At 43.9% G+C, this 26,287-nt stretch overlaps 2 protein-coding genes across 2 annotated transcripts in view; both read right to left on the bottom strand.

Moving 5' to 3' along the window:
• The window catches only part of LOC140365358 (neurexophilin-2), a 58,502-nt gene extending 38,499 nt beyond the window's left edge, over positions 1 to 20,003 (bottom strand). Inside the window, exon 1 of the mRNA XM_072451743.1 lies at positions 19,721 to 20,003. Within this exon, the coding sequence (XP_072307844.1) occupies positions 19,721 to 19,774 (54 nt within the window). The 5' untranslated portion in view covers positions 19,775 to 20,003. The remainder of the gene's footprint in view (positions 1 to 19,720) is intronic.
• Positions 1 to 26,287, bottom strand: part of LOC140365355 (SH3 and cysteine-rich domain-containing protein 3-like) — a 360,861-nt gene that overhangs the window by 240,625 nt on the left and 93,949 nt on the right. The gene's annotated exons all lie outside the window — the stretch shown is intronic.

The following is a 26,287-nucleotide window of genomic DNA, read 5'->3' as shown; positions in this document are numbered from 1 at the left end:
CAAGAATTTGTGCGTTTCTGTGTTCTTCATGTTAGAAAGTGTGATATTTTTCGATGTAATCCCTCATTCTGTGGTCCATAGTAACTGGTTTCAAAGGCTGCAACAATTAATTGATCAATCATGACTAGGGTCACAATATAATCAGAAGAAGTAAAAAATTATAATTGTGTCTATTTTAGAAATAAATAAAAAAGGAAATATATCCCTATTGTTTAATCACAGTCTCAGTGATTGTGTTTTTTCTCACAATATTGTAACACAAAAAATATATATTGTGACATCCCTAATGTAGTTGACCTTAAAAACTAATTGTAGTTGTATTTTGATAATTGTAATCATTATTTGCACTTCAGATTCTAAAACACATACAAAGTGAAACTAGACGCAGAAGAATACAAAGACACGCAGTATACGGGTCTGCAGTTTAGAACCTGCCGCATTGAAAAGAAACTTTCTTGGCCAGACCTGACTCGAAGGTCAAAGGACACCACCATGGACCATATTTCTGTGTAAATGTCTCATGTTACAACACTCGATAAGTACGAGCTCAGGAGCAGATGAACCAGATGTGAAGACACAGACACAGGTAAATCAGCTCACACAGAGTCATCAGGGACAGAGGGGACAGTAGGGACAGAGGGGACAGAGGAGACAGAAGGGACAGAGGAGACAGAAGGGACAGAGGGGACAGTAGGGACAACTGTGATGTGTTTGTTAAGCTTTAAAATGCAGTGTGTTTTATTACAATTCGTATTCAAATGAGTCTGATTAGTCCCACAGGGCAGTGGACGGCTGGAGCGCCGCGACACCCCTGGTTCAAAAGACGCGTCACTACGATGTAGTAAATAGTAAATATCTCATATTACAACGTGGGCACCTGTGGTTTAATGACAAGTGTGGCCTGTATATGGATAAGTTCTATTTTCTTCATAAATATCGTGGTACTTGGCTTTTATTCAGGAGCGCTGTATAGCCCGAAAAGTACAGTACTAAAATAATGGTTAGTTGCTGCCCAAAGGTAGTCATTTGGTTTTAAGCTCAAGCTGTTCAAACGTCTTCCCTTATTGTGGCATAAAACCAGTTTCCAGGCTTTCAGAATTTAGAAAAGAGTGGGAGTTGAAACGTCTTGAGCTTAAAAACCCTTTTGTGACCACAACCTGAAACATTTCATTCCGTTGTAATTAAATTCATATTAAATCATTATTATTTGTATTATAGTCACTCATTTGTTTTAGTTATATTGTAATATACTGTGTGTTGTGTTTATTATATTATAAATATGCACATTTTGTGTAATAACTGCACATTGGTCATGGGTGAAGAAAAAAGTAATGGATTTCATTTGATATTATGAATGAAAGGCTTTCGTTGTAAAAAATAAACACATAAGATGTGTCCTTGTGAGAGACACTTTACCCGCCTTACCAGTGTGACCGATTGTGACTGAAAGGTGCTGCTTGTTCCCCAGGAGACGTTATTGCTTTGCTCGGACTGAACAACCGGGTCTTACAAATGGCATTACAACATCTGGTTAGTACAGAAATTTGACATCCATCCGGCTAAAACATTTGCCCTTGATTTCCATACATGTATTAGACCACGAACCAACATATTTACTCCACCTAAATGATTCACATGCCACTTGCTCCTTGCAGCAGCCGTCACGTCGGTATGTTAAATCATAGACAGGAGTAATCCCAGTCTCAGTGTGTCGCGGTGTTCACTTCACTCTCCTGTCTCCTGCTCCAATAAACATATGTGCAGCCATCAGCGCTACACCCCGCTATATCAAACCGCTAACGGATGAGACCCAGCGTGCCATTTCCCGGCAGGCTTTGAGTCCCAGCAACAAAAAAAACCATTGACCGGCGTCGTGCCATCGCCGCTCACCGCCCGCTGAGAGCTGCGCTAGTCATCATGCATGTATAAAAACAAACCAGCACATCATCGGCAGCCAAGTGTCCCCTCTGATGTGATCTATTTCCAAAACTAAACCTCGCAGCCAGGAAAAATAGGGGTAAGACTGGTTATTTACGCAGCGCTCAAAAAAGTGGAGCAATCTCAAGTAGGCCTGACCACTCCGTCACTTTGTTTATGAACACATGCAAAAGAGGACGAGAACAGCCGAAAGCCCTATGGAGGCCCAAATGAAATAATGGAATAAATTACTTGAAAGAAAAATAGAAAGCCACAGTGTCAAAGACTATAAACTCGGGCTTTGTTGACGAAATGTGTCTGTTACAATAATGAAAAACAGGCTATGAATATCAAATATGGACTGATTCTGGCTGTGAGGTTCTTTCGGATGGAGAAGCAAAGAAAGAGATATTGTTTTGCACATATTTGCCCCATATTTCATTACTTAAAATGAATAGGAAGTATACATGAAACGTAAAGGAATTATTTTATCTGAATGTACCATGAGTAAATTAATGTCCAGCCTGAGCCTAATAATCTACTAATAATTATTAATTATTGATCTATTTGAAGGTTTCATTGCAATTAAAGGGCCTGTGTCTGATTTTTTTCATGTAGCCTAAAGAAGTAAAATCAGTTTTGCCCCAGTACATGTTGTAAAAGAAGTTTGTCTGTCAAAATGTGATTGCTGTGTTGTCATAAAAGTGTTTTTACTGCTGTAAACCAGGACGTAACAGCGGGTACACTGACTCTGGCACAGGACCAGTTTGCTGTGGCTCCTGGAACACTTAGAACGTCATTATAATCAATGCGCCCTGTTACACTGGCCACACGAGTCTGCAGAAAGTCTACTTTTGCCGGACAACGTAGTTTTCAGGTCATAGAATGTGTGTTGTTGCATGAAACCACGTGAATCTGGTGTTCCTCAAATACAGGCCGCTGTGCACCGGAGCTGGTGTAACAGGCAATCTGCCAGTCACCCACGTGGGGTCCTGCACCACACCTGCACTGGAGTCGTGTACACCTGGTGTACGGCTGGTTAGCATGCAAGTTGTACTTAGCTTTGGCATGATGTCAAAACTGGGAATGCAAGTAAATTAATCTAGAAGGTTTTGTAAAAGAAAAAAAAATACTGTGACTTCTTTTACCACATTCTGTTACGACTCTAGGGCTGCTCAAACAAATGATTAATTTGGTAATAGATTCATATGCCTATTCTTCGATTAATCAATTAGTTGTTTTGATCAGTAAAGGGCCGTGAATGAGATTTTAGCAAAAATGTACCTGAGATGAAGCTAAAGAGATGCAACAGAAATAATTTATTCTTTGACTATATTTACAGCAAAGTATTTCTATAAATTTACATAAATTCTCATTTCAATACTGTTTTGAAAATCAAATCATTTTGACTTTCTAAATCTTTGACCTGGTCTGAGACCTAAGGGAGCTGCAGTCAGAAAACAATAAGATTGGCCCATTGCAGGGCTGTTAGTTTAACAAAGAAGATTCATTTCAGGTTAAACTTAGATAGTGTAAACAAATACGGTATAATAACAGTTCATTATTTAAGGTAACTCCTCCCAGGGTTTACATAGCTCAGAGAAGCATAAAAGTTCTCAGATCAGGTCCGCAGTTTGAGAAGGACTTTGGAAAGTCGAAACATCTTGATTTTCCAATGAAACAATGCTGGACAATTTCATTTTTAATTTTGTTCATTTTATTTATTTATACAGGAAAAACCCAAAGAGAAAAGTTATCTTTTTCATGGGTACCCCTTTAAAACACAACACAGCTCAAATAAACAAACACAGGATATCAATCATATAATATATATTTTTTGTTTTTATAAAAAATGCCATTTAAATGGTCTTTTTGATCTTCTGACCCAACCACCTATAAAATGAGTCACTCGAGCCAAGAGTTATGAATGCTTTTCAAGTAGGCATTTGTTTGCATTGCAATGCAGGGTCTTCTGTTCCCACATATGTTAACACACACATACAGTATGAGTTTGGTTTAAATATTTGAACCACAGCAGTGTTCCCTGCTCAGCACAAACTCCACTCACTGCTCTCGGGGAGTTTTGAGACAGCCCTGAACCAGAGCACATGGAGCACACTGACCACTGACACAGCCCCACTTCCCCTGCTTTCAGAGGATTGTGGACAAAGAAGCTTGAATGCTCCAAAAAGTTTGTTGTGGCAAGTTGTTGCTGCTTAAGTGTTGTCAGCTGTAGATAAAGATCAAGCCCGTAACTTATGTCTTCTTCAAGTATCAATCCTTTTCATTTTCATGAAACAGCGGTGACTGACAACATACTGTGGTGAGGACAACAAAATGGCGATGACAACAAATAAGTCATGTGGATGTTATACTACCACTACAGCTACAAAAAAAAAACTCTGACATATTCATAACATTAAAAGAGGCTTAATAACAAACATATTTGTGGTCTAAACTGAAGATCAAGTAGAACTAAGTCAATGTTGTTTTTCATCATCTTAGTTCAGATCAGTCTCCTCATTAAACCTCATAATACACAGTTGTCTTTCTCATCACAGCAAATAAGTGTACAATACGTGTACAATATCATGTTGCACTTGCAGTGGCGAGCACAGAGACTATATCCAGCCAGCATGCCATGACCTGTTGTATTGTCTGTGTTGGTACTGGCCTGTTCACAGACAGTGTTGTGGAAGTGTGGGGCCCGGGGCCATGGGGAGCGCCCTGGGGCCCGCTGCAGCGGCTGGCAGACAGTGCTCATGTCTGATGTGGCGCCCAGAAATCCCTCAGCTCCACACCCCAGAATCGTGTCCATCAGCAGGTTGGCAGTGTTCTATTTACCCTCTAAAACAGACTGTTACTCTGATGACACAATCACTTGATTAACTCATCCACTGATTGGACAAGATTTCAATGATGACACTTCTCAAGACTATTGTTGATCATAACTGTCTGATCTGACGGTCCCTCATCTGCCTGAAGAGTGGGTCCAGTTCGCCTCAGACGGTCCCTCTTCTGCCTGAAGAGTGGGTCCAGCTCCAGTCTCCTCGTGTCCGTCTGTCCGTCTGTGAGAGTCGGATCTCTCCTTCACTGGAACTCCTCCAGGTTTCTACGCTTTTTTCCCAAAGAGGTTTTTTTTTTGTAGTTTTTCCTGGCCAAGAAGGAGAGTCTAAGGACAGAGGACCCTGGGACATCGTCCCTCGCCACCACAGACATTGTCTGACTTCATCGCCACCACAGACATTGTTGATTCATTTCTCCCTGTGGCCCTCAGAGGCAACTGTTGTTGTGATTTTGGGCCTTACAAAAATAAATTGATTTGATTTGATAACAATAAAATACTCGTTCAAAACTGATTGGTTGTGATCCATGTCATAATAAACTATTCTTTGTAAATTTGAAAATTGCCTCATCATGCAAATATTTTTTTCTGAAAGTTAAAGTGGGAGCACACACAAAGCTCTGCCGACAACCACAGTCTGACCGCACTGTTAAACTGGTCAGGGTTTGGGGGACTAATGTTGCATTTATGTCATGTGATCTCAGAACAGAACTTAGGTCGTAATTAGGGATGCGTAACCGGATCTGGACTTGTAAAAACGTTTTGGTTCAGGTCCAAAAAAAACGAAACCCCGGTGATTCGGTTCTGGACTCATAAAATCAAGCACTGACATACTATATCCTTTCGTTCTAGAATCTAGACCATCTTAAACCTTCCATTGATCGCGAAATTCGCGCTGGAAAAGACGTAAACACTGACATGCGCCGCTGTCAATAGCGCACACGGACCCTATATAGTGACGCACGCGTCTTCCGGGCATAAGTTGAAGCCGGCAAAATAAGTTTAAAGATGCGAGAGACAGGAGCGCCTCGTACGTGTCGAGCTGCGCGGAACTGTGTATCCACATGTGAACATTGAAGCGGCAGCCGGTAAGATCGCTGGCTTTATCAGAACTGTTTAAGCTGTGGCCGCCGCATGCGATGTTGTGATCGTCAAAATGCTGCGTGCGTCCTTGCGTGTTAAAGGGGCGGGGTCAGCGTGGGGTCTTGTCTGGGTTGTGCTTTGGTCTTTGTAGAAATATGAATGAAATAACTTAAGTGTTATGTTGTGGTGTGATGTATTTGGCATTAAGTAAATACAAAGTAAAGTCAAAGTAATATTGCTTAATTGCTGCATTCATTAATTGGAGTTTATATTTTGCAATAGTATTTTGTATTTGTATTCTACAGTTGTTAAATATGGTCTGGTGTTTAAAGGTCCCATAACATGCAAAATCGACTTTTCAGAGCTTTTAACCTTCTTACATTGCTATTTGTGCTTCATATATGTACCCAGAGTGTTTTTTTGATTGATTCCCGCAGTTTTTAGCTATAGTACAGACTATCTCCTTTCCTCGAATCTCCAAACTGACGGGCGGTGGCTGCAAGACTGCGTCTTAAGGGCAAGCACGCGTCATCATGCGCACTTCCACCTGCGTTCTCAAATTGCCGAAAAATCGTCCATTGCGCCTTTAACTATTATGTTAAGGGTGTTGCACAACCCTTATTACTATCAATTATACACTTAGGATAGACTATGAAACGTGAAAAAAAGCATGTTATGGCACCTTTAATGCTGCTAATATGATGTATCATTTTGATTTGTTGTGTAACATATTTTCATATTCTACTTTTGATACTGCTAAGTTGATTGCTTTATAGTGATTTAAGTTGACTTTTATGCTAGTTTTAGTAACTGTTATTTTACACTGACTAAATTATTTACACTGGTGTTTTGTTTGTTTGAAGGTTTTTACCTGACTTTTGATGCCAATGGATCTGCAACATTAAAGAGTGGAAATGTGTCTAAAGGTAAAACATTGTATCAGATGAAACAGCTGCTTTGACCCTTGACCCAGACTGACTCTGTCAACAATACTCAACATGCTCTTGTTGTTGAGTTGAGTCTTAGCTCGTAGCTTGTGATTTGTAAGTTGTAACTTCTGTTAAAAAACAGTGAATAAACCAGACAAGTTGAGTTTATTTCAATCTGCAGTTAAGCCTTGTGTTTGATAGTCGTCCTTGTTCAAGTGTCTTCAACTTAATTTAGCTTGTGTTACGCTGTTGTAACATTATGCAAATATGGCATGGTTTAGGTCCGGACATAATGAGTCCGGACCTGAACCTAAACCTCTGGATTCGAATCCAGACTTGAACCTGAACGCGGGTTTAGGTATGCATCCCTAGTCGTAATTCATCTCTCAGCAGAAGCGCGTGGTCTCTTGTATGCAGCTTAATGGCTATTGGCACCACAGACACAGAGTTTTAAAGTGCAATTAAAAAACATACACAAATAAATACATCAAATAAATTGAAAAATGTAACTAAAATACCATTTTGCCAATTAAATTACACAAAAGTTGATTGACGTTGCTCTCACAATACAAACAGAAGCGAACCCGGTTTGATTGGGGACCAAAGTTGCAACATTGTCTCTTTCTCTGAGCTGGTTCTGTTCGCGTTCACAATGCACTTTTACCAATCGAACTAAATGTACGGAAAGACGCCCCTCCCCCCGTCACCTGTAGAGGCGCTGTGTACAATATCAGCCAAGGGAGTGACGGGGAAACGTGAAGAAGAGATGTATGATCCGCCTCACATCAACAGACTTTAACAGCGCTTGGATTCATTCTTTGACTTTTATGAATTTACCCCATAACCTGCGCCACATGTGCACAACCTGCCCCACATGAGCACAACCTGCCCCACATGTGCACAACCTGCCCCACATGAGCACAAGCTGCGCCACATGAGCACAACCTGTGCCACATGTGCAAAAAATGCCCCACATGTGCACAACCTGCGCCACATTTGCACAAACTGCCCCACATGAGCACAACCTGCGCCACATGTGCACAAACTGCCCCACATGTGCACAACCTGCGCCACATTTGCACAACCTACCCCACATGAGCACAACCTGCGCCACATGTGCACAAACTGCCCCACATGTGCACAACCTGCGCCACATTTGCACAAACTGCCCCACATGAGCACAACCTGCGCCACATATGCACAAACTGCCCCACATATGCACAACCTGCGCCACATTTGCACAAACTGCCCCACATGAGCACAACCTGCGCCACATGTGCACAAACTGCCCCATATGTGCACAACCTGCGCCACATTTGCACAAGCTGCCCCACATGAGCACAACCGGCGTCACATGTGCACAAACTGCCCCACATGTGCACAACTTGCACCACATTTTCACAAACTGCCCCACATGTGCACAACCTGCGCCACATATGCACAAACTGCCCCACATGTGCACAACCTGCGCCACATTTGCACAAACTGCCCCACATGAGCACAACCTACGCCACATGTGCACAAACTGCCCCACATGTGCACAACCGGCGCCACATTTGCACAAACTGCCCCACATGTGCACAACCTGCGCCACATATGCGTGTGAGCTGCAGCCGAGGCGGAGTGCAGACATGTGTTTTCAGGTCAGGACGGGTGAGTATGAGGCGGACTGAATGCCCTGGATCTGTGTGTGTGTGTGTGTGTGTCCATGGTGTGTGTCCGTGGTGTGTGTGTGTGTGTGTGTCCGTGGTGTGTGTCCGTGGTGTGTATCCACAGTGTGTGTCCATTGTGTGTGTGTGTGTGTGTCCATAGTGTGTGTCCGTGGTGTGTGTCCGTGGTGTGTGTCCGTGGTGTGTGTCCGTGGTGTGTGTCCGCGGTGTGTGTCCGTGGTGTGTATCCACGGTGTGTGTCCATGGTGTGTGTCCGTGGTGTGTGTCCGTGGTGTGTGTCCGTGGTGTTTCTCCATGGTGTGTGTCCATGGTGTGTGTGTGTGTTTGTTTGTGTGTGTGTGTGTGTCCATGGTGTGTGTCCGTGGTGTGTGTCCGTGGTGTGTGTCCGTGGTGTGTGTCCATGGTGTGTGTCTGTGGTGTGTGTCCGCGGTGTGTGTCCGTGGTGTGTATCCACGGTGTGTGTCCACGGTGTGTGTCCAGGTGTGTGTCCATGGTGTGTGTCCATGGTGTGTGTCCATGGTGTGTGTCCATGATGTGTGTCCATGGTGTGTGTCCGCGGTGTGTGTGTGTGTGTGTGTCCGCGGTGTGTGTCCGTGGTGTGTGTCTGTGGTGTGTATCCACGGTGTGTGTCCATGGTGTGTGTCCGCGGTGTGTGTCCACGGTGTGTGTCCATGGTGTGTGTCCGGGTGTGTGTCCATGGTGTCTGTCCATGGTGTGTCGGTGGTGTGTATCCACGGTGTGTGTCCATGGTGTGTGTCCAGGTGTGTGTCCATGGTGTGTGTCCGTGGTGTGTGTCCATGGTGTGTGTCCATGGTGTGTGTCCGGGTGTGTGTCCGTGGTGTATATCCACGGTGTGTGTCCATGGTGTGTGTCCATGGTGTGTGTCCGTGGTGTGTGTTCGTGGTGTGTGTCCATGGTGTGTGTCCATGGTGTGTCCGGGTGTGTGTCCATGGTGTGTGTCCACGGTGTGTGTCCATGGTGTGTGTCCATGGTGTGTGTCCGGGTGTGTGTCCGTGGTGTGTATCCACGGTGTGTGTCCGTGGTGTGTCCGTGTGTGTCCGTGTGTGCTCTGCTCCTCCTCGCTCCGGTGCAGCGCTGGAGAGATAGTTTTCTTTCAAGTCCTCGTGTGTCGCTCTCACAAACTAATACAAATGTTGCCGAATACGTTTTTATAATGTTTAATGCTACACACAAGCTAATTCTCACAATGTGAAACGAGTCCGAACGCCACAGAGGCAGCCAGGTCATTTTAAAGTGGGCATTTTACCGCCACGCACAAAATAACACCTTAAGAAAACAGGATACACATGCAGAGTGATGGGCTGAAATGTCTTGGGATTTTTTTTAATTAAATCTAATTCAACGGCAGATAAAGTGTGAGAGTGTTTGGTGCTTTTGGCGCTGACACTTTTGCTCACAAACATTGTCAGTGAACGTGTAAATGGCACAGGATAAGTGAACAGGATAAGACACATTTATTTCTGAGTGGACTTCTGTGATTCTGTTACACAAAGTCCTGCTCCTGCTTTATGGAGCCTGAGGATTCACGAGCACGAGACAGAGAGAAATGATTATTGCAAATTAATGTCTGTCAATCAACATCAAACTTTGTCCAGACCAAAAGAAGATGACTAGGCTATAAATAATATTAAATGAATGCACCGTATTTTCTGGATTATAAATCGCACTGGAGTATAAGTCGCAACAGCCACAAAATGCATAATAGAAAAGAAAAAAACATATATAGTGTCACTGGAGTAAAATAACAAATAATATCACATATAAGTTGCTCCGGAGTACAAGTATAAGTATATAAGTATAAATATAAGTATAAGACGCACCCTGGCCAAAACTATGAAAAAAGGTGCGACTTATAGTCTGGAAAATATGATTAACGTTTAAATTGCATTGTAACACATTTTGTCTGACAATACCATAATAATGTACATTTTTAAATAATAATAATAATAATAATAACCTTTATTTATATAGCGCTTTTCAGTGACCCAAAGACGTTGAACATATATTTAAAAAAAGGGGGGGGGGTATTTACAGACAGGGGGGGACAACACGTACAATACACATTAATATACAGATAAAATGAACACGACAGAAGAAGTAGAAAGAAAAAGATGGGGATGTAACAGGGGCTAGAAGAGTAGGCAATGGGGTAGAGGAGGCTAGGGGTAGGGGAGGTCATATTTACATTTGACGCCACAAACACATATGAAATGAAGATATTGCTCAGAGTGCATTCACATGTCCTCGTTTGGCCCTGGCCCCATCATCTTCTGTACATTTGTGTTGTTCATGTTTCTCGCCGGCCAATAAACACTTTGCATCGTAGCTGGGGGCGTGGTCCTTGCTAGTGAAATGTGACCTTTCAGAAACAGTTCTAGAATGATCTTGAGCTTCATCAGAATTAGTATAAAAGAAAGTATAGAGAGTAGTATATAAGAAAGTACTATCATTTTGTGTTGAAAATTAAAGCTTGTTATTCAAAATCTATAAAGAGTATCTGCCTATTCCTTGGTATCGAAATCGAGTTAAAATGTTAGTATTGTTTCTATTCTGGTCCTGGTTTAGGTCCGGTCTAGTCCAGGTTTTATCACAAATTTAGTTTAGTTCCAATTTTGATGTGATCAAGTGTAAATGCAGTTAAGTTTTAATAATCAGAAAATGTAATTTTATATTTTTATATCCATATATTTATTTTGTATTTGTATTTTAATTATTTTTTATGACTTATGCTGAATAACTTCAAATTATTCAAGGTTATTCTAGGACCATGAAAGGCAAGTTATTTGAAATCATTATTGCGTTTCACGTGTTGTTTTAATCCGTTTTAATCATCTATATTCCATATTCTTGGAAATGTTGCTCGTATACTAATTCAAGTACTCAGGCGCCTTTGACCAATTTACTTTACACTGACGCGGAATTCATTTCAGAAGACGGTAAAAGGCCACAAAAATAAAAATTGCGCCGTATAAATAGACAAGCAGAAATAAAAGGAATATTTTGTATGCCTGAAAAGCCCAGTTTGTGACTTTTAGAAACCTTTGCCAGTGACACATCACACATGAACAGGTGGCTGCAATGGGAAAAAGACAGATGGAAGAAAACATCCGCGTCCTGAAATGTTCCCAACCTCTGTGCCTTCTCACATTCAAATAATAATAATATTTCTGCAGCTCAATAATTCCAGGCATAATTCACCCTTTTCATGGCGGTGCAGTCGAGCTGTCACTCAGCGTACCACAAGAGTTATAATTTGGCTTGCATACTACTGCCAATGGCTTTTACTACAAATATGAAATGTATATTCTTATTCCCTGTTTGTGGTTAATCAAAAAAAAAAAAAAAGGAAGGATATTTAGACTTGCTTGTCAAAAACAGGGCATAATATTGTTCAACAAAGTAAAAAAAATGGATGCTTCTTTTACCTTGTGCATATCAACAACGCGTTAAACTGTAAAGACGCAGCTTCTAATCCTTCGAATCGTTTCAGGGGCGACAGATAGCACTAATGTGATTGCTTGTGTCAATGCGAGTCGACAAATCACATTTTTAATCATGGGAGAGAATGCGATTCGAGAGATTACGCCGAGGAATATGGCACTTCATGTTTTGTGAGAGTAAAGCTCGCCGGGAATAATCTCTGTTTGTCTTTATTGATACAGTGAGACGTATCAATAAGCAGCAGCAGCAGCAGCAGCAGCAGCAGCAGCAGCAGCAGCAGCAGCAGCAGCAGCAGCAGCAGCAGCAGCAGCAGCAGCAGCAGCAGCAGCAGCAGCAGCAGCAGCAGCAGCAGCAGCAGCAGCAGCAGCAGCAGCAGCAGCAGCAGCAGCAGCAGCAGCAGCAGCAGCAGCAGCAGCAGAGAAGCACGATGGTTACTGCAAACATGTGTCGATATTCAGTACACTCAAATTATAGTGTGTTCCATATGTATGTTAAGAGCTTTGTGTTGTTTGCAGTCATGTAAAAAAATAATAATAAAGCAGAGCAAAGAAAAAAATGTCCAATAATATTAATAAAGTAAAATTCCGTTCTAATTTCGGATCGAAGGCAAGGATCGGTAACTCTAAGCTGGACTAAGGTCTAAGGAATAAAGTCTGGCGGTGATGTAACACTTGGATATCAACCGCCATTAAACAACAACAACAACAACAACAACTCTAAGAGGAAGAAGAAGAAGAGGGGCAAGAGGAAGTGGAGAAGACAAAGCGCCAAAGAAGAAGAGGAAGAAGATGGGGAGGAGGAAGAAGAAGAGGATCTTATGCGCTTGGAATTTGTGGGCTTGGAACTGAAGAATAAAGTCTAAAGAATAAAGTCGATAAAGAAAGAAGAAGAAGAAGAAGAAGAAGAAGAAGAAGAAGAAGAAGAAGAAGAAGAAGAAGAAGAAGAAGAAGAAGAAGAAGAAGAAGAAGAAGAAGAAGAAGAAGAAGAAGAAGAAGAAGAAGAAGAAGAAGAAGAAGAAGAAGAAGAAGAAGAAGAAGAAGAAGAAGAAGAAGAAGAAGAAGAAGAAGAAGAAGAAGAAGAAATTAGAAATAATCAAATTTATGATCCCCAAATGTTAAAATGAATCATTTTTGTTTGGGATTAAGCTGCGTCGCAAATTGATCCCATTTTAGTCCTGTTTTAGTCCTCGTTTCATTCTGATCAAGTCATTTCAGGTTTAGTCCCAGTTTTAACGCGGTGAATGTGCAAGTGCGACCACGCCCTTAATCTTGCGCCTTAAAGTCCTTTCAAATGATAACAATTATGTCTTTAGGGTTAAGTATCTGCCATAATTTCTGAAGCTAATGCCAGTTTTTGTTTTCATGTGAACAGGTACAATATCTACAGTTATATAAAAATCACAGCCAAAGCAAATTCCACCATCGAATTCAATTTGAAACAATAGGAACAATACAAATCTGACAAAAGTTGCGACGTCCCGCGAACCCAACCCACTGCAAATATCTCCCTAATTAAAAGTTATTCTTGTCGATTTTGTCCCGACGATGTAAACAAACGCGCAGCAGCAACCACCGCCGCCGCCGCCGAACTTCTCCAGGAGCCCGGCGTAGGTGCAGACAGCGAAAATGCAAAGCTGTGCAAATCTCTGAGACAGGATCGCAGCGGCAGTAGGACTATATAAATAATGAAATTAAAGTGACTCGGTGTCTGTAATATCCCGGGGGTATACTGCGAGTTGTTGTATGAGAGGAAGGAGTGGTGTAGGGGGGATAAGAGGATTTCGTCAGGTTGAGATGCTAGCTAATGCCATTGTTCCAACTGGGAGCACAAAACGGTAAGAGGGGCTTTTCGGACGCCTTTTCTCCGTTTTGCAGCGCTGTTGGTGGAGATATAATTCCCAAAGGTGGAGATAGTGCAGTATTGCGGTGGACTTAACATGCAAGACTTCTTTTTTTTAATTTTTTGAACAGAGCATCCTCCCACAGTATGTTCCCGTTCACTTTGCAACTGAAAAAGCTATACACTTCCTACATCCTTCCCCTTCCTCTACCAGTCATTCACTCAACGCCTCAGCCTTTAAGTACTTCTAAGTGACCGCTAAAGATGCACTGAATTAAGTTACAGCAGCGGTTTGTGTTACCTAAGATGCTCTCGCCGCCCTTTCTTGTCTGCAGCTTTTGGCTTCCTTATTCAATGATCCCCAGAGCTGTTTCTCGCAGACTAGAGACACACGCGCAGGGCCCCACTGGTGACGAGGGGCCCCAAAAGAGGGACAAGACTGCTGTGGTGCAATCACATTAGTCAAATATTGCTTAAAACGGGAGTACCTGATTTTTAAATGCAGAAGAGGAAGGAAGGAAAAGGAAAAGGAGGAAGTGGATGTGTTTAAATTCATCTAATAGTGAGTTCACACCACAGCGTCCTGCATATGCTTATTGTTATTCCATCTTTGCTTACTTCTGGTGACAGACGGCAACCAATCAAAGATCACGCTCCAGTGACGTTCCTACGTGTTTCATTATCTGGAAGAAGGACCCAAAAAACAAAAGTGTATGACACATTTTTTGTGGCCGTGTGTAAAGCAAATGCACCAAAGCCACTCCCTCGAAAACTCCTCCTCGTCTGTGGGCGTCGTCAAGACAGTTTATTTTTCAGACGAGTGTCACGAGTGTCCAGGGCGCGTGTCCCAAGCGTCTGTCTTCAAGACGCATAGGACCCCGACGAGGGCCACAACTGTGAGGCTGCGATGTGAACATAGCATAACTCATCCCGAGCGCGCTCCAGCTCTTTGTATTCACGCTCATTTGTTTTCAGGTGAGAGCTTTAGAACAGCTTCTTCAGATGGTGGAACTACACGCTCTGCACTAAATTCACTCATTTAGACCAAAAAGTCAGATGTAAATGAGATTAAACTGGTTTGTAACAGTTTTAGGGGATTCTTACATATACAAGTGTTTGAACGTAAAACTTAAACTATGATCAACACGATTGTGGCGTGTTTTTGGTTAAAAGCGTTAAACATTAGGATCCCAAAACAGCAGCATTTATATACTGTAAAGGCTCATTTTATATATTGCTTAAATCACAATCTGGGATCATAACATTTACTGTATTCTAGTAATATTTTATTATGAATGTCTCCCCCACAGTCCTCCCCCATAGTCCTCCCCATAGTCCTCCCCCATAGTCCTCCCCCATAGTCCTCCCCCACAGTCCTCCCCCATAGTCCTCCCCCACAGTCCTCCCCCATAGTCCTCCCCACAGTCCTCCCCATAGTCCTCCCCCACAGTCCTCCCCCACAGTCCTCCCCACAGTCCTCCCCATAGTCCTCCCCCACAGTCCTCCCCCACAGTCCTCCCCCATAGTCCTCCCCATAGTCCTCCCCCATAGTCCTCCCCCATAGTCCTCCCCATAGTCCTCCCCCATAGTCCTCCCCCACAGTCCTCCCCCATAATCCTCCCCATAGTCCTCCCCATAGTCCTCCCCCACAGTCCTCCCCCATAGTCCTCCCCACAGTCCTCCCCCATAGTCCTCCCCCACAGTCCTCCCCCATAGTCCTCCCCATAGTCCTCCCCCATAGTCCTCCCCACAGTCCTCCCCCACAGTCCTCCCCCACAGTCCTCCCCCATAGTCCTCCCCATAGTCCTCCCCCATAGTCCTCCCCATAGTCCTCCCCCACAGTCCTCCCCCATAGTCCTCCCCCATAGTCCTCCCCATAGTCCTCCCCCATAGTCCTCCCCATAGTCCTCCCCCACAGTCCTCCCCATAGTCCTCCCCCACAGTCCTCCCCCACAGTCCTCCCCCACAGTCCTCCCCCATAGTCCTCCCCATAGTCCTCCCCCACAGTCCTCCCCCATAGTCCTCCCCATAGTCCTCCCCCACAGTCCTCCCCCATAGTCCTCCCCCATAGTCCTCCCCCACAGTCCTCCCCATAGTCCTCCCCCATAGTCCTCCCCCACAGTCCTCCCCCACAGTCCTCCCCCATAGTCCTCCCCCACAGTCCTCCCCCACAGTCCTCCCCCATAGTCCTCCCCCACAGTCCTCCCCCATAGTCCTCCCCCATAGTCCTCCCCCATAGTCCTCCCCCATGGTCCTCCCCCACAGTCCTCCCCCATAGTCCTCCCCTACAGTCCTCCCCATAGTCCTCCCCCATAATCCTCCCCATAGTCCTCCCCCATAATCCTCCCCCAAAGTCCTCCCCCACAGTCCTCCCCCATAGTCCTCCCCCATAGTCCTCCCCCACAGTCCTCCCCATAGTCCTCCCCCACAGTCCTCCCCCATAGTCCTCCCCACAGTCCTCCCCCACAGTCCTCCCCCATAGTCCTCCCCATAGTCCTCCCCCACAGTCCTCCCCAGAGTCCTCCCCCAGAGTCCTCCCCCACAGTCCTCCCCCATAGTCCTCCCCCATAGTCCTCCCCCACAGTCCTCCCCATAGTCCTCCCCACAGTCCTCCCCCATAGTCCTCCCCCATAGTCCTCCCCCATAGTCCTCCCCATAGTCCTCCCCCACAGTCCTCCCCCACAGTCTTCCCCATAGTCCTCCCCCACAGTCCTCCCCATAGTCCTCCCCCATAATCCTCCCCTACAATCCTCCCCATAGTCCTCCCCCATAATCCTCCCCCAAAGTCCTCCCCCACAGTCCTCCCCCATAGTCCTCCCCCACAGTCCTCCCCCACAGTCCTCCCCCATAGTCCTCCCCCACAGTCCTCCCCCATAGTCCTCCCCCATAGTCCTCCCCCATAGTCCTCCCCCACAGTCCTCCCCCATAGTCCTCCCCACAGTCCTCCCCACAGTCCTCCCCCACAGTCCTCCCCCACAGTCCTCCCCATAGTCCTCCCCCATAGTCCTCCCCACAGTCCTCCCCACAGTCCTCCCCCACAGTCCTCCCCCATAGTCCTCCCCACAGTCCTCCCCACAGTCCTCCCCCATAGTCCTCCCCACAGTCCTCCCCACAGTCCTCCCCCATAGTCCTCCCCACAGTCCTCCCCACAGTCCTCCCCCACAGTCCTCCCCCATAGTCCTCCCCACAGTCCTCCCCACAGTCCTCCCCCACAGTCCTCCCCCATAGTCCTCCCCCATAGTCCTCCCCCACAGTCCTCCCCCATAGTCCTCCCCCACAGTCCTCCCCCATAGTCCTCCCCACATTCCTCCCCACAGTCCTCCCCCACAGTCCTCCCCCACAGTCCTCCCCCACAGATCGAGATTCTAGAAAACATTACAGGCTGCAAACTATTGATGCTTTCTGTTGCATTTACAAAAACATGACTTTGATATTTGTAAGAAGTTGAACTGCTTTGGCTTTGCACACGCTGCGGTCTCAGCGCCGCCGTTCACTGCTCCAGCTTATTTCATTCTGTCTTTTTCACTGTTTCTAATTGAATGTGAGGACGATTTTCATCAGCTAAAGACTGTTTTTCTCCTAGTGGATCATAAAATACGTATGTGGAGTCAAAACCATGACCAAATGTGCCCCCGATCTGTCTGAGTCTGTACAGTGGAGACTGGCGACACTCCTAGAGTTAGTTTTGAAATGATGATGAACTAAAGACAGAATAGGCCTACTATATGCTCCCTGTTTAATTGTAAAAGGAACAGTGCAGCTGCTGCACAAATAGCTTATTATGTCATTCAATCCCAACTGCCTGATCAGTTTGGTGCCCCTCTGAGCACTTGATTGGGCCCCAAAAAGACAAAACCAACTGCTCATCCCGTAAGCCACTAAAGTATATCATTTTCAAACTACGCCATCCCCCAACTCCACATTTAAACCCAAGACATTACTGAAAAGCACATCAGATATAATCAAAACCTTGGTAAATGCAGGAATTCTTGAACCCATAGCTTCTTCTGCTGTATTGTGGGAGAAATTATTTGCATTCAATCTTCACCCAAAAACCGAGAAGCGTAAACGTTATTACCTGTCACAATGGCAGCTCCAACCAATCTGCCAGCAGGCTACAGGCCGCGTGTTTAACAGGCTAAACCTGAGCATCAATGCTATTAGTGAGGAAAACAATGTGTGAACAACAGAGGAGGCGCCGCACTTAACTCTCACTGTGGTTTGTTCTGTGTGTGTGTGACACTAGAAGAGGGCCAAACACAACACATATGATGAAAAAGTAGAAATAATGCATTATTGATTATGTGCCAGAGACAAGAGTGTTCAATAATGATATTTGATGTTACTTTATAGAGGCTATTGTTATATGTAGGTAAATTCTTGTTTTCTTGTTTAAGGTTTTATGTAATGTGCAGTTTGTTCTGTTTGTGGTCATTTTCACTCTATCTTCTTCATTTTGCCATACATCTCGCAGTAGTAGTGAATGCATGTATTTATATGTCGAAAACCATAACCACCAAATTTTGTCATGTATTTTAAAACAAATAATATTCCATTTTGGGATGTTGAGTAAAACAGGATTGATGTCTTCTATCATTATATTCAAAATACACATTCTACTCAGGTTTGACCATATGTAGAACACCTTTCAACTGATAAATCATTAAAAAAAAAGAACGGTGAAAATGATGCGATACATAATCAAGCTTGAACAATTCATAACATAAGACGGATTCACGTGGGAACCGCTTTTAAAACACGTCAACAATGAGACAAGTCCGTGACATTCAGACAGATTGACTAACTTTACTGCAAAAGTGACAGTCGTCTTCACATGACCGAAAAAAAGACGACACAGAAATGCTGCGGTGAGACTTAAGTTGGTGGTGAAGCAAGTCGAGGTGGATTACAGCAAAAGGTCATGTTTTTATTCCCTTTCATTCTGCACGGAGTCCCCCCCCCCACACACACACACACACACACACACACATGCCCGCCGCGCCGGGACAGACCCTGCCATTGTGTGGGGCTCCATTGTGCTGCAGCCAGCCCGCTATAAGGAGTGATGGAAAACAGCCATTATCACCGCCGGCAAAACAAGAAATCAGCACACTTGTTGTAACAGGGGGGGAAAAAGAGCAGTGAATAATATTTGTGTGCCGATATGGACGAGCGCAATAGTAATAATAGCGAGGTGCTGCAGCCGGAGAGCCCTGCGCCGAGCCACAGTCTGTGCCACATCCCGTGCCCAGATTAAAACAAGTGCACATGGCAGCCACGGGGGTGTTTAACTTCAGAGGAGGGATGAGAGGAAGTGGCTGTAAGCGCAAATAGATGAATAGATAAAGAGGGAAGTGCCGGCTCGGAGAAGAGGCCGCAGTGAAAAGTCACCAGTGAAATGGAATGAAGGAATGAGATGTGTGTGAGCTGCTGGAGAAAGGTTTGTGTGAGAAATAAATACAGAGAAGCTGAAAATGACGTTTTGAGGACATGCATGGTTAAAAGGAGATACTTTTTTTTTATTAGTATTCATTTGTTGTTGTTTGTTTGTGAATGAGAAGAGGTAAAGAGAGAGGTTAGTCAGAGAAATGAGGCACTATCATGAAATATTATAATATATATATGCTAAGAACGTTATGTTTTTTATACAATCTTATCTTTGAGCAGTTATGAGACAGTAAAATACAAATTGTAGAATAGCAAAATGTAGATTATATATATATTTACAATGACATTATTTGTGTGTGATTTTTGACTTTGTCTGCTGCCAAAAGTTTCATTTGAACTGAAAGTGTGTGATGAAAGATGAAAGACCCTGTTATAAGATTACAGATCACACACAGTCCCTTTGCTACAGTCTCCCACCTAGGCTTGGGTAAATGTAGTCATTCTGGAGACTAAATAAATACAGTTATATTAAAAAAAAAAAAAAAAAAAAAGAGAAGCAGATGAAAGTTGTGTCGTGGTGGACTCACCTTGTGAAAGATCCACTGACACAGGAGAACTGCGCTCCAGCCGAGAAGCTGCATGTCTCGTTCCTGACGCGGACTCCAAACAATAGCTCTACAAACTACTTCTCTCCCCTGGTGGACATAAAAGACACGCGCCTCGTTCCACGCAATCCCAAGAGTCTCAAGTGTGAAGCGACGCGTCAAAACGGCGCGTAAACTTGCGCGCGTACTCTAGTCCGTGACAGAGCGGCGGCTCGCGCTGACAAACTTTGGCACAGGCGGCGTGCGTCCCCGCTTCATGTGGCACATCCTCACGCGCTGAGAAGCTGTGCACGAGGTCACTCCAGCGGCGTGACTCACTCTGAAGACCACCAGCGTGTGTTTTAGAATCACATGATTAGGAGAGATCTCTCTGTACGCGCTCTCTCTCCGTCCCTCCTCCTCCAGGCTCACACGCTCTCTTCTCCTCTTCTCCTCTCCGCTCTTCTCTTCTCCTCTCTTCTCTTCTCCTCTTCTCCTCTCTTCTCCGCTCTTCTCTTCTCCTCTCTTCTCTTCCCCTCTTCTCCGCTCTTCTCTTCTTCTCTTCTCCGCTCTTCTCCTCTTCTCTCTTCTCTCCTCTCTCCTCTTCTCCTCTCTTCTCTCTTCTCCTCTTCTCTCTTCTACTCTCTTCTCCTCTCTCCTCTTCTCCTCTCTTCTCCTCTTCTCTCTTCTCCTCTCTTCTCTTCTCCTCTTCTTCTCTTCTCCTCTCTTCTCCTCTCCTCTTCTTCTCTCCTCTCTTCTCCTCTCTTCTCTTCTCCTCTCTTCTCCTCTCCTCTCTTCTTCTCTCTCCTCTCTTCTCCTCTTCTTCTCTTCTCCTCTCTTCTCTTCTCCTCTCTTCTCTCCTCTTCTCTCCTCTTCTCCTCTCTTCTCCTCTCTTCTCTTCTCCTCTCTTCTCCTCTCCTCTCTTCTTCTCTCTCCTCTCTTCTCCTCTTCTTCTCTTCTCCTCTCTTCTCCCCTTCTCTCTCCTCTCTTCTCCTCTTCTTCTCCTCTCTTCTCTTCTCCTCTCTTCTCTTCTCCTCTTCTTCTCTTCTCCTCTTCTCTCCTCTCCTCTCCTCTTCTTCTCTCCTCTCTTCTCCTCTCTTCTCTTCTCCTCTCTTCTCCTCTCCTCTCTTCTCCTCTTCTTCTCTTCTCCTCTCTTCTCCTCTTCTTCTCTTCTCTCTTCTCTTCTCCTCTCTTCTCCTCTCTTCTCCTCTCTTCTCTCCTCTTCTCTCCTCTTATCCTCTCTTCTCCTCTCTTCTCTTCTCCTCTCTTCTCCTCTCCTCTCTTCTTCTCTCTCCTCTCTTCTCCTCTTCTTCTCTTCTCCTCTCTTCTCTTCTTCTCTTCTCCTCTCCTCTCTTCTCCTCTCTTCTCTTCTCCTTTCCTCTCCTCTTCTCCTCTCTTCTCTTCTCCTCTCTTCTCTTCTCCTCTCTTCTCTTCTCCTCTCCTCTTCTTCTCCTCTTCTTCTCCTCTCTTCTCTTCTCCTCTTCTTCTCTTCTCCTCTCTTCTCCTCTTCTTCTCTTCTCCTCTCTTCTCCTCTCCTCTCCTCTTCTCTCCTCTCCTCTTCTCTCCTCTTCTCCTCTCTTCTCTTCTCCTCTCCTCTTCTTCTCTCCTCTCTTCTCCTCTCTTCTCTTCTCCTCTCTTCTCCTCTCCTCTCTTCTCCTCTTCTTCTCTTCTCCTCTCTTCTCTTCTCCTCTTCTTCTCTTCTCCTCTCTTCTCTTCTCCTCTTCTTCTCTTCTTCTCTTCTCCTCTCTTCTCCTCTCCTCTCCTCTTCTCCTCTCCTCTTCTCCTCTCTTCTCCTCTCCTCTTCTCTCCTCTTCTCTCCTCTTCTCCTCTCTTCTCCTCTCTTCTCTTCTCCTCTCCTCTTCTTCTCTCCTCTCTTCTCCTCTCTTCTCTTCTCCTCTCTTCTCCTCTCCTCTCTTCTCCTCTTCTTCTCTTCTCCTCTCTTCTCCTCTCTTCTCTTCTCTCCTCTTCTCCTCTCTTCTCCTCTCTTCTCTTCTCCTCTCTTCTCTTCTCCTCTCTTCTCCTCTCTTCTCCTCTCTTCTCCTCTCCTCTTCTCTTCTCTCCTCTTCTCCTCTCTTCTCTTCTCCTCTCCTCTCTCCTCTTCTCTTCTCTCCTCTTCTCTCCTCTTCTCTTCTCTCCTCTTCTCCTCTCTTCTCCTCTCTTCTCTTCTCTTCTCCTCTCCTCTCTCCTCTTCTCTCCTCTTCTCCTCTCTTCTCTTCTCCTCTCTTCTCCTCTCTTCTCCTCTCTTCTCTTCTCCTCTCTTCTCCTCTCTTCTCCTCTCTTCTCTCCTCTCCTCTCTCCTCTCTCCTCTTCTCTTCTCTCCTCTCCTCTTCTCCTCTCTTCTCCTCTCTTCTCTTCTCTTCTCTTCTCCTCTCCTCTTCTCCTCTCTTCTCTTCTCCTCTCTTCTCTTCTCCTCTCCTCTCCTCTCCTGTCTTCTCCTCTTCTCTTCTCAGTGTGCGCGTCATGGCGCACAGCGCGCGCTCTTTACGCACACTGGACACAATTACGCGCGCCTGACCTGGATCACCTGGCGCAGTTTGGGCGCGTTCACACTGTGTTTGTTTGGTCCTGGCTTGAGTTCAGTTTAGTTCTGATGAAGACTTTGTTTGGTCCTTCTAGTCTTGGTTTAGTCTAGACCAGCAGCTTTCCTTCTTCAGTGTCTGGATTAGTCTCAGTTTAGTAACAGACTGTGTTTGATGCGCTCTTAAAGTTGCACAATATCACTTTTCTACTGGAGGGTCTGTCTCATTTTTGTGTTCCACAGTATGGCATTAAACTTGCGGTATGGAGACAAATAGGTGATGCCCACAGATCTGTGGAGCAGTGAGTCCATTCACAGTAAGAATGCATGTTTTTGTCCAAAATAACTTAATTGAATAAATGCATGAGATGAATTAAATGTCATGTTGTGGAACATTAACCTCTCCAACATCTGCATTGAGAAAAGGACAACACAAAGTGACAGACTCTCCACCAGAAAAGAACTGTATTGGTCAGATGAATAATTTCTGTCTGTATCTTCTTTCTTTCTTTTTTAAAAGAAACCTTGACAGTTTTTGTTTTTTACTATGGAAGGAATTAAAACAACATCAGTGGAAGACCATCAATATAAAGATAATATAATGTGGCATGAGTTTCAAAGAGGTCAAAGGAAGGTAATAACTGCATTATCATAATGTTGACATAAGATGATTCATGGCAACGTCTTGTCAATGTCTGATCAGGGATTGACAAGATAAGCAAAGAAAAAATAAAACATTATTTTACAAAATTAGGTACCACTTTAAAACAACTGCACCATAATAGCCTAATAAAGACTTAATTTATAATGAACAAATAGATTATTAAGAATACATCAACTTTAGGCTCAGGATTTTAAGTGAGTAGTTACTAAGCCTGAATCATTCTTAATAAATATTTGTTCATGTTTTAGTTCATACTTTATTAAAGTTGGAGTACCTGGAAAACCAGAAGTGGTTTTCACTTCTGTGTAACTAGCTGCTCGCTCTCACAAATGCTTAAGCACTTGTTAATATTCACATACATTCATTTCCGGGTGTGTACACAACTTTTTCAGATAGCAAGATGAAGCAGGGGTGAACCACCTAAGTGCAGCTTTCAGCTCTTACTTCAGAACAGACGGGACATAAACTACTGCATTAGATGCAGACCACATGCAGAACACATTTAATTATTTACAAAAACATGAAAAAAAACAATCCTCAATTGTAGTTATAAATTGCTACCCAAATTTGTATTTTAGTTCAAATTCATAATTGAATGAAGGTGTGCTAGTGGAGGGTCAGCCCATAATGTTCCACAGTATGACATTAAATATATTCAACAAAAGCGTATTTTTGGTTTAAAAAAAAAGAAAAACTGAATAAACATGCTGTCCTGACCAGATCTGACCTGCACCTGTAACCTGCTTGTTTCCATGGAGATATAAGTGTAATGCTACATTTCAGACAAAGCAATAGCAGGTGGACATTCACCTGAGACGTTCGAGCACCTTTCACCTGCATTGCACAAAATGGTTGTGCATGTTTTATGTGTAGTTGTTTGTTTGTTCTAACCTTTCTTCTTAGTATTCCTGTCTTTCTCTCTGACAGTGCAGATAAGTGGCTCCTGGCCTCATGCTCCAGTGTCAGTCTGTCCATCTCCTCCATCTGCTGTCGACTTGTTTGTCCATGTGTAACTCTTCTTTTTTTCTTTTCTTTCCCGCTTTAATAGACAGGAAAGGACAGTCTGAAATGGGGATGAGAGAGAAGGAAGACATGCAGTAAACGGTCGGAGTCGTGATTCAAACTCACAACACTGCGACACTTGGAGCCTGGCATATGTGCTGTGCCTTAACCACTCCATCACCGGGCAGTACCCGTGTGTAAGTATTCATATACACGTGTATTCAGTACTGAACGGCTGCATGTAAACACACACTTCAAACCACTTCTGCCTCTTTTGAACATCCCAGTTATTTATCTGGGCTTGTAACTGACCCGAGGAAGCGACACCATCCACGCTCCTATTCCCTTCCCAAATGATCATCCTCCTTGTGGGTAATATTTCTGTGTTATAATGGAGTGGTCTAGACGGGCAGCAGGTCACAAACAATATGACACAAACGTTCACAACACACTGTCACGGTTTATCATTGACAATCCATAATACCATAATACACCTGCAAATCTTCAGGATAAATGATGAAACTAGATCATCCACAACCGGAATCCGATTTGCATGTTTTGTAAGTTCATTTTAATTTCTATCAACAGTTATTCTTATTCTTTTAAGTAAAGTTCTGGATGTCGATTTAATTCCGTGCCTCTAGAACAATTCTTGTATTCCGTTTTGTCCATTTTAGTGTACATTAATTGCAATTTATCAGCATCAGTCAACAATTGATGTGATCATTCCGGGCTAATGGCATCAATGGGCCCCGGGGCTGAGAGCTCTTGATGTCTCCACTCACACATGTTTTATGTAGCCTTAAAAAAATGAATAATGAAACAACTCATCGAGTCCGTGTAATTACATTAATCAAGTCGATGTGATCCCTCATTTATCCAGGAATGATCCACTGAAGAAAAACATTCACAAATAGTCCTTGACCAGTGTCCAGATTGACATTTTGTTCACAACGGTTCAATATGGCAGACACGGCAGCTGAAATCAAGGAGTTTTTATCCAAATTGTCTGATTTTTGACTTTAGCGCAGGCAAAGCCCCTGATTCCACAGTTAGTAACCAAATTACAAAAAAATACGTATAATAAAAAGCTCATACTCCTGCTGTTCAAGGTCAACATGTGGAGACAAGAGGTGCCACGCCCTGAATCGCTGCCACCCACCGCCCTTCACAGCTGTCCCGCTGAAAGGTGGGTCAAAGTCCGGGAGAACATATTCACATTTTTTAAAAGACAGTAACAAAAGTTGGTGAAATCCACCTCACAACTGCCAGTGCTACACACAGTCGGTTCAAAACATCAAGTGTCATCGCGGGACTGTATAAATATCCCGCGATGAAGTGACAAGTCGAGTTTAAAATAGGGCTCTTTCCATTTTGTACAATACAGCGTCGGAAGCAGAGTGACACAGCACTGCCTCCCTGTGAAGAAATGAATCACTGCAGGAAAAGGAAGAGGATTACAGAGACGGATTGAGGATCGAGAGGGCAAGAAAAAATAAAAAAAATGTGTGCAAGTGCTACTGAGAAAAATGTAGTACACTGTTATGCAAACATCTGAGAATCTGACAAATGTTGATCTGGCAGAATTACAGTCAAGAAACAGGGAGCACATATAGTAACAGGAGATATGTATACTTGCTTTTGCAACCCTGGGCACGCTGTGGTCTGCAGAGGTCAGGACGGAAGAGCATCTGTGGGATGAGTTAGGCAAACAAGCACAATCCCAGGCTCACACTCTGCGGCCTTAACGGATCCACCACACAATAACAGAGGAGTTCAGCACCCTGCACACGCTCACATTGTTAGTGCATCTTCAAATATGGGAAAACTGTTCATAGAGTGGTATGGTACGGAGCCCCGCAAGTGACATTTGCGAAATATTATATTTTCACAAAAAAAAAAAAAAAATAATCCACTTTTTTAAAATATTTTTTATTTTTTATTTTATTATCACGTTCCCACGAGATAATTATCTTGTGGGAACGTTCTAATGAAGAAAAAAAAAATTGGGACATTTTATTTATTTATTTTTTCCATTTATTTTTAATTTTAATTTTTTTTTTAAATATCACGTTCCCACGAGATAATAATCACGTTCCCATGAGATAATTATCACGTTCCCATGAGATAATAATCACGTTCCCACGAGATCATTATCACGTTCCCATGAGATAATAATCACGTTCCCATGAGATAATTATCACGTTCCCATGAGATAATAATCACGTTCCCACGAGATAATTATCACGTTCCCATGAGATAATAATCACGTTCCCACGAGATAATTATCACGTTCCCATGAGATAATTATCACGTTCCCACGAGATAATAATCACGTTCCCACGAGATAATTATCACGTTCCCATGAGATAATAATCACGTTCCC

The sequence above is a fragment of the Eucyclogobius newberryi genome, unplaced genomic scaffold, assembly GCF_026437365.1.
Source record: "Eucyclogobius newberryi isolate DKJ021-1_F unplaced genomic scaffold, fEucNew1.0.hap1 SCAF_19, whole genome shotgun sequence".
Lineage (NCBI taxonomy): Eukaryota > Metazoa > Chordata > Actinopteri > Gobiiformes > Gobiidae > Eucyclogobius > Eucyclogobius newberryi.
The sequence above is the reverse complement of the archived record's forward strand: the minus strand, read 5'-3'. Positions and strand labels throughout refer to the sequence as shown.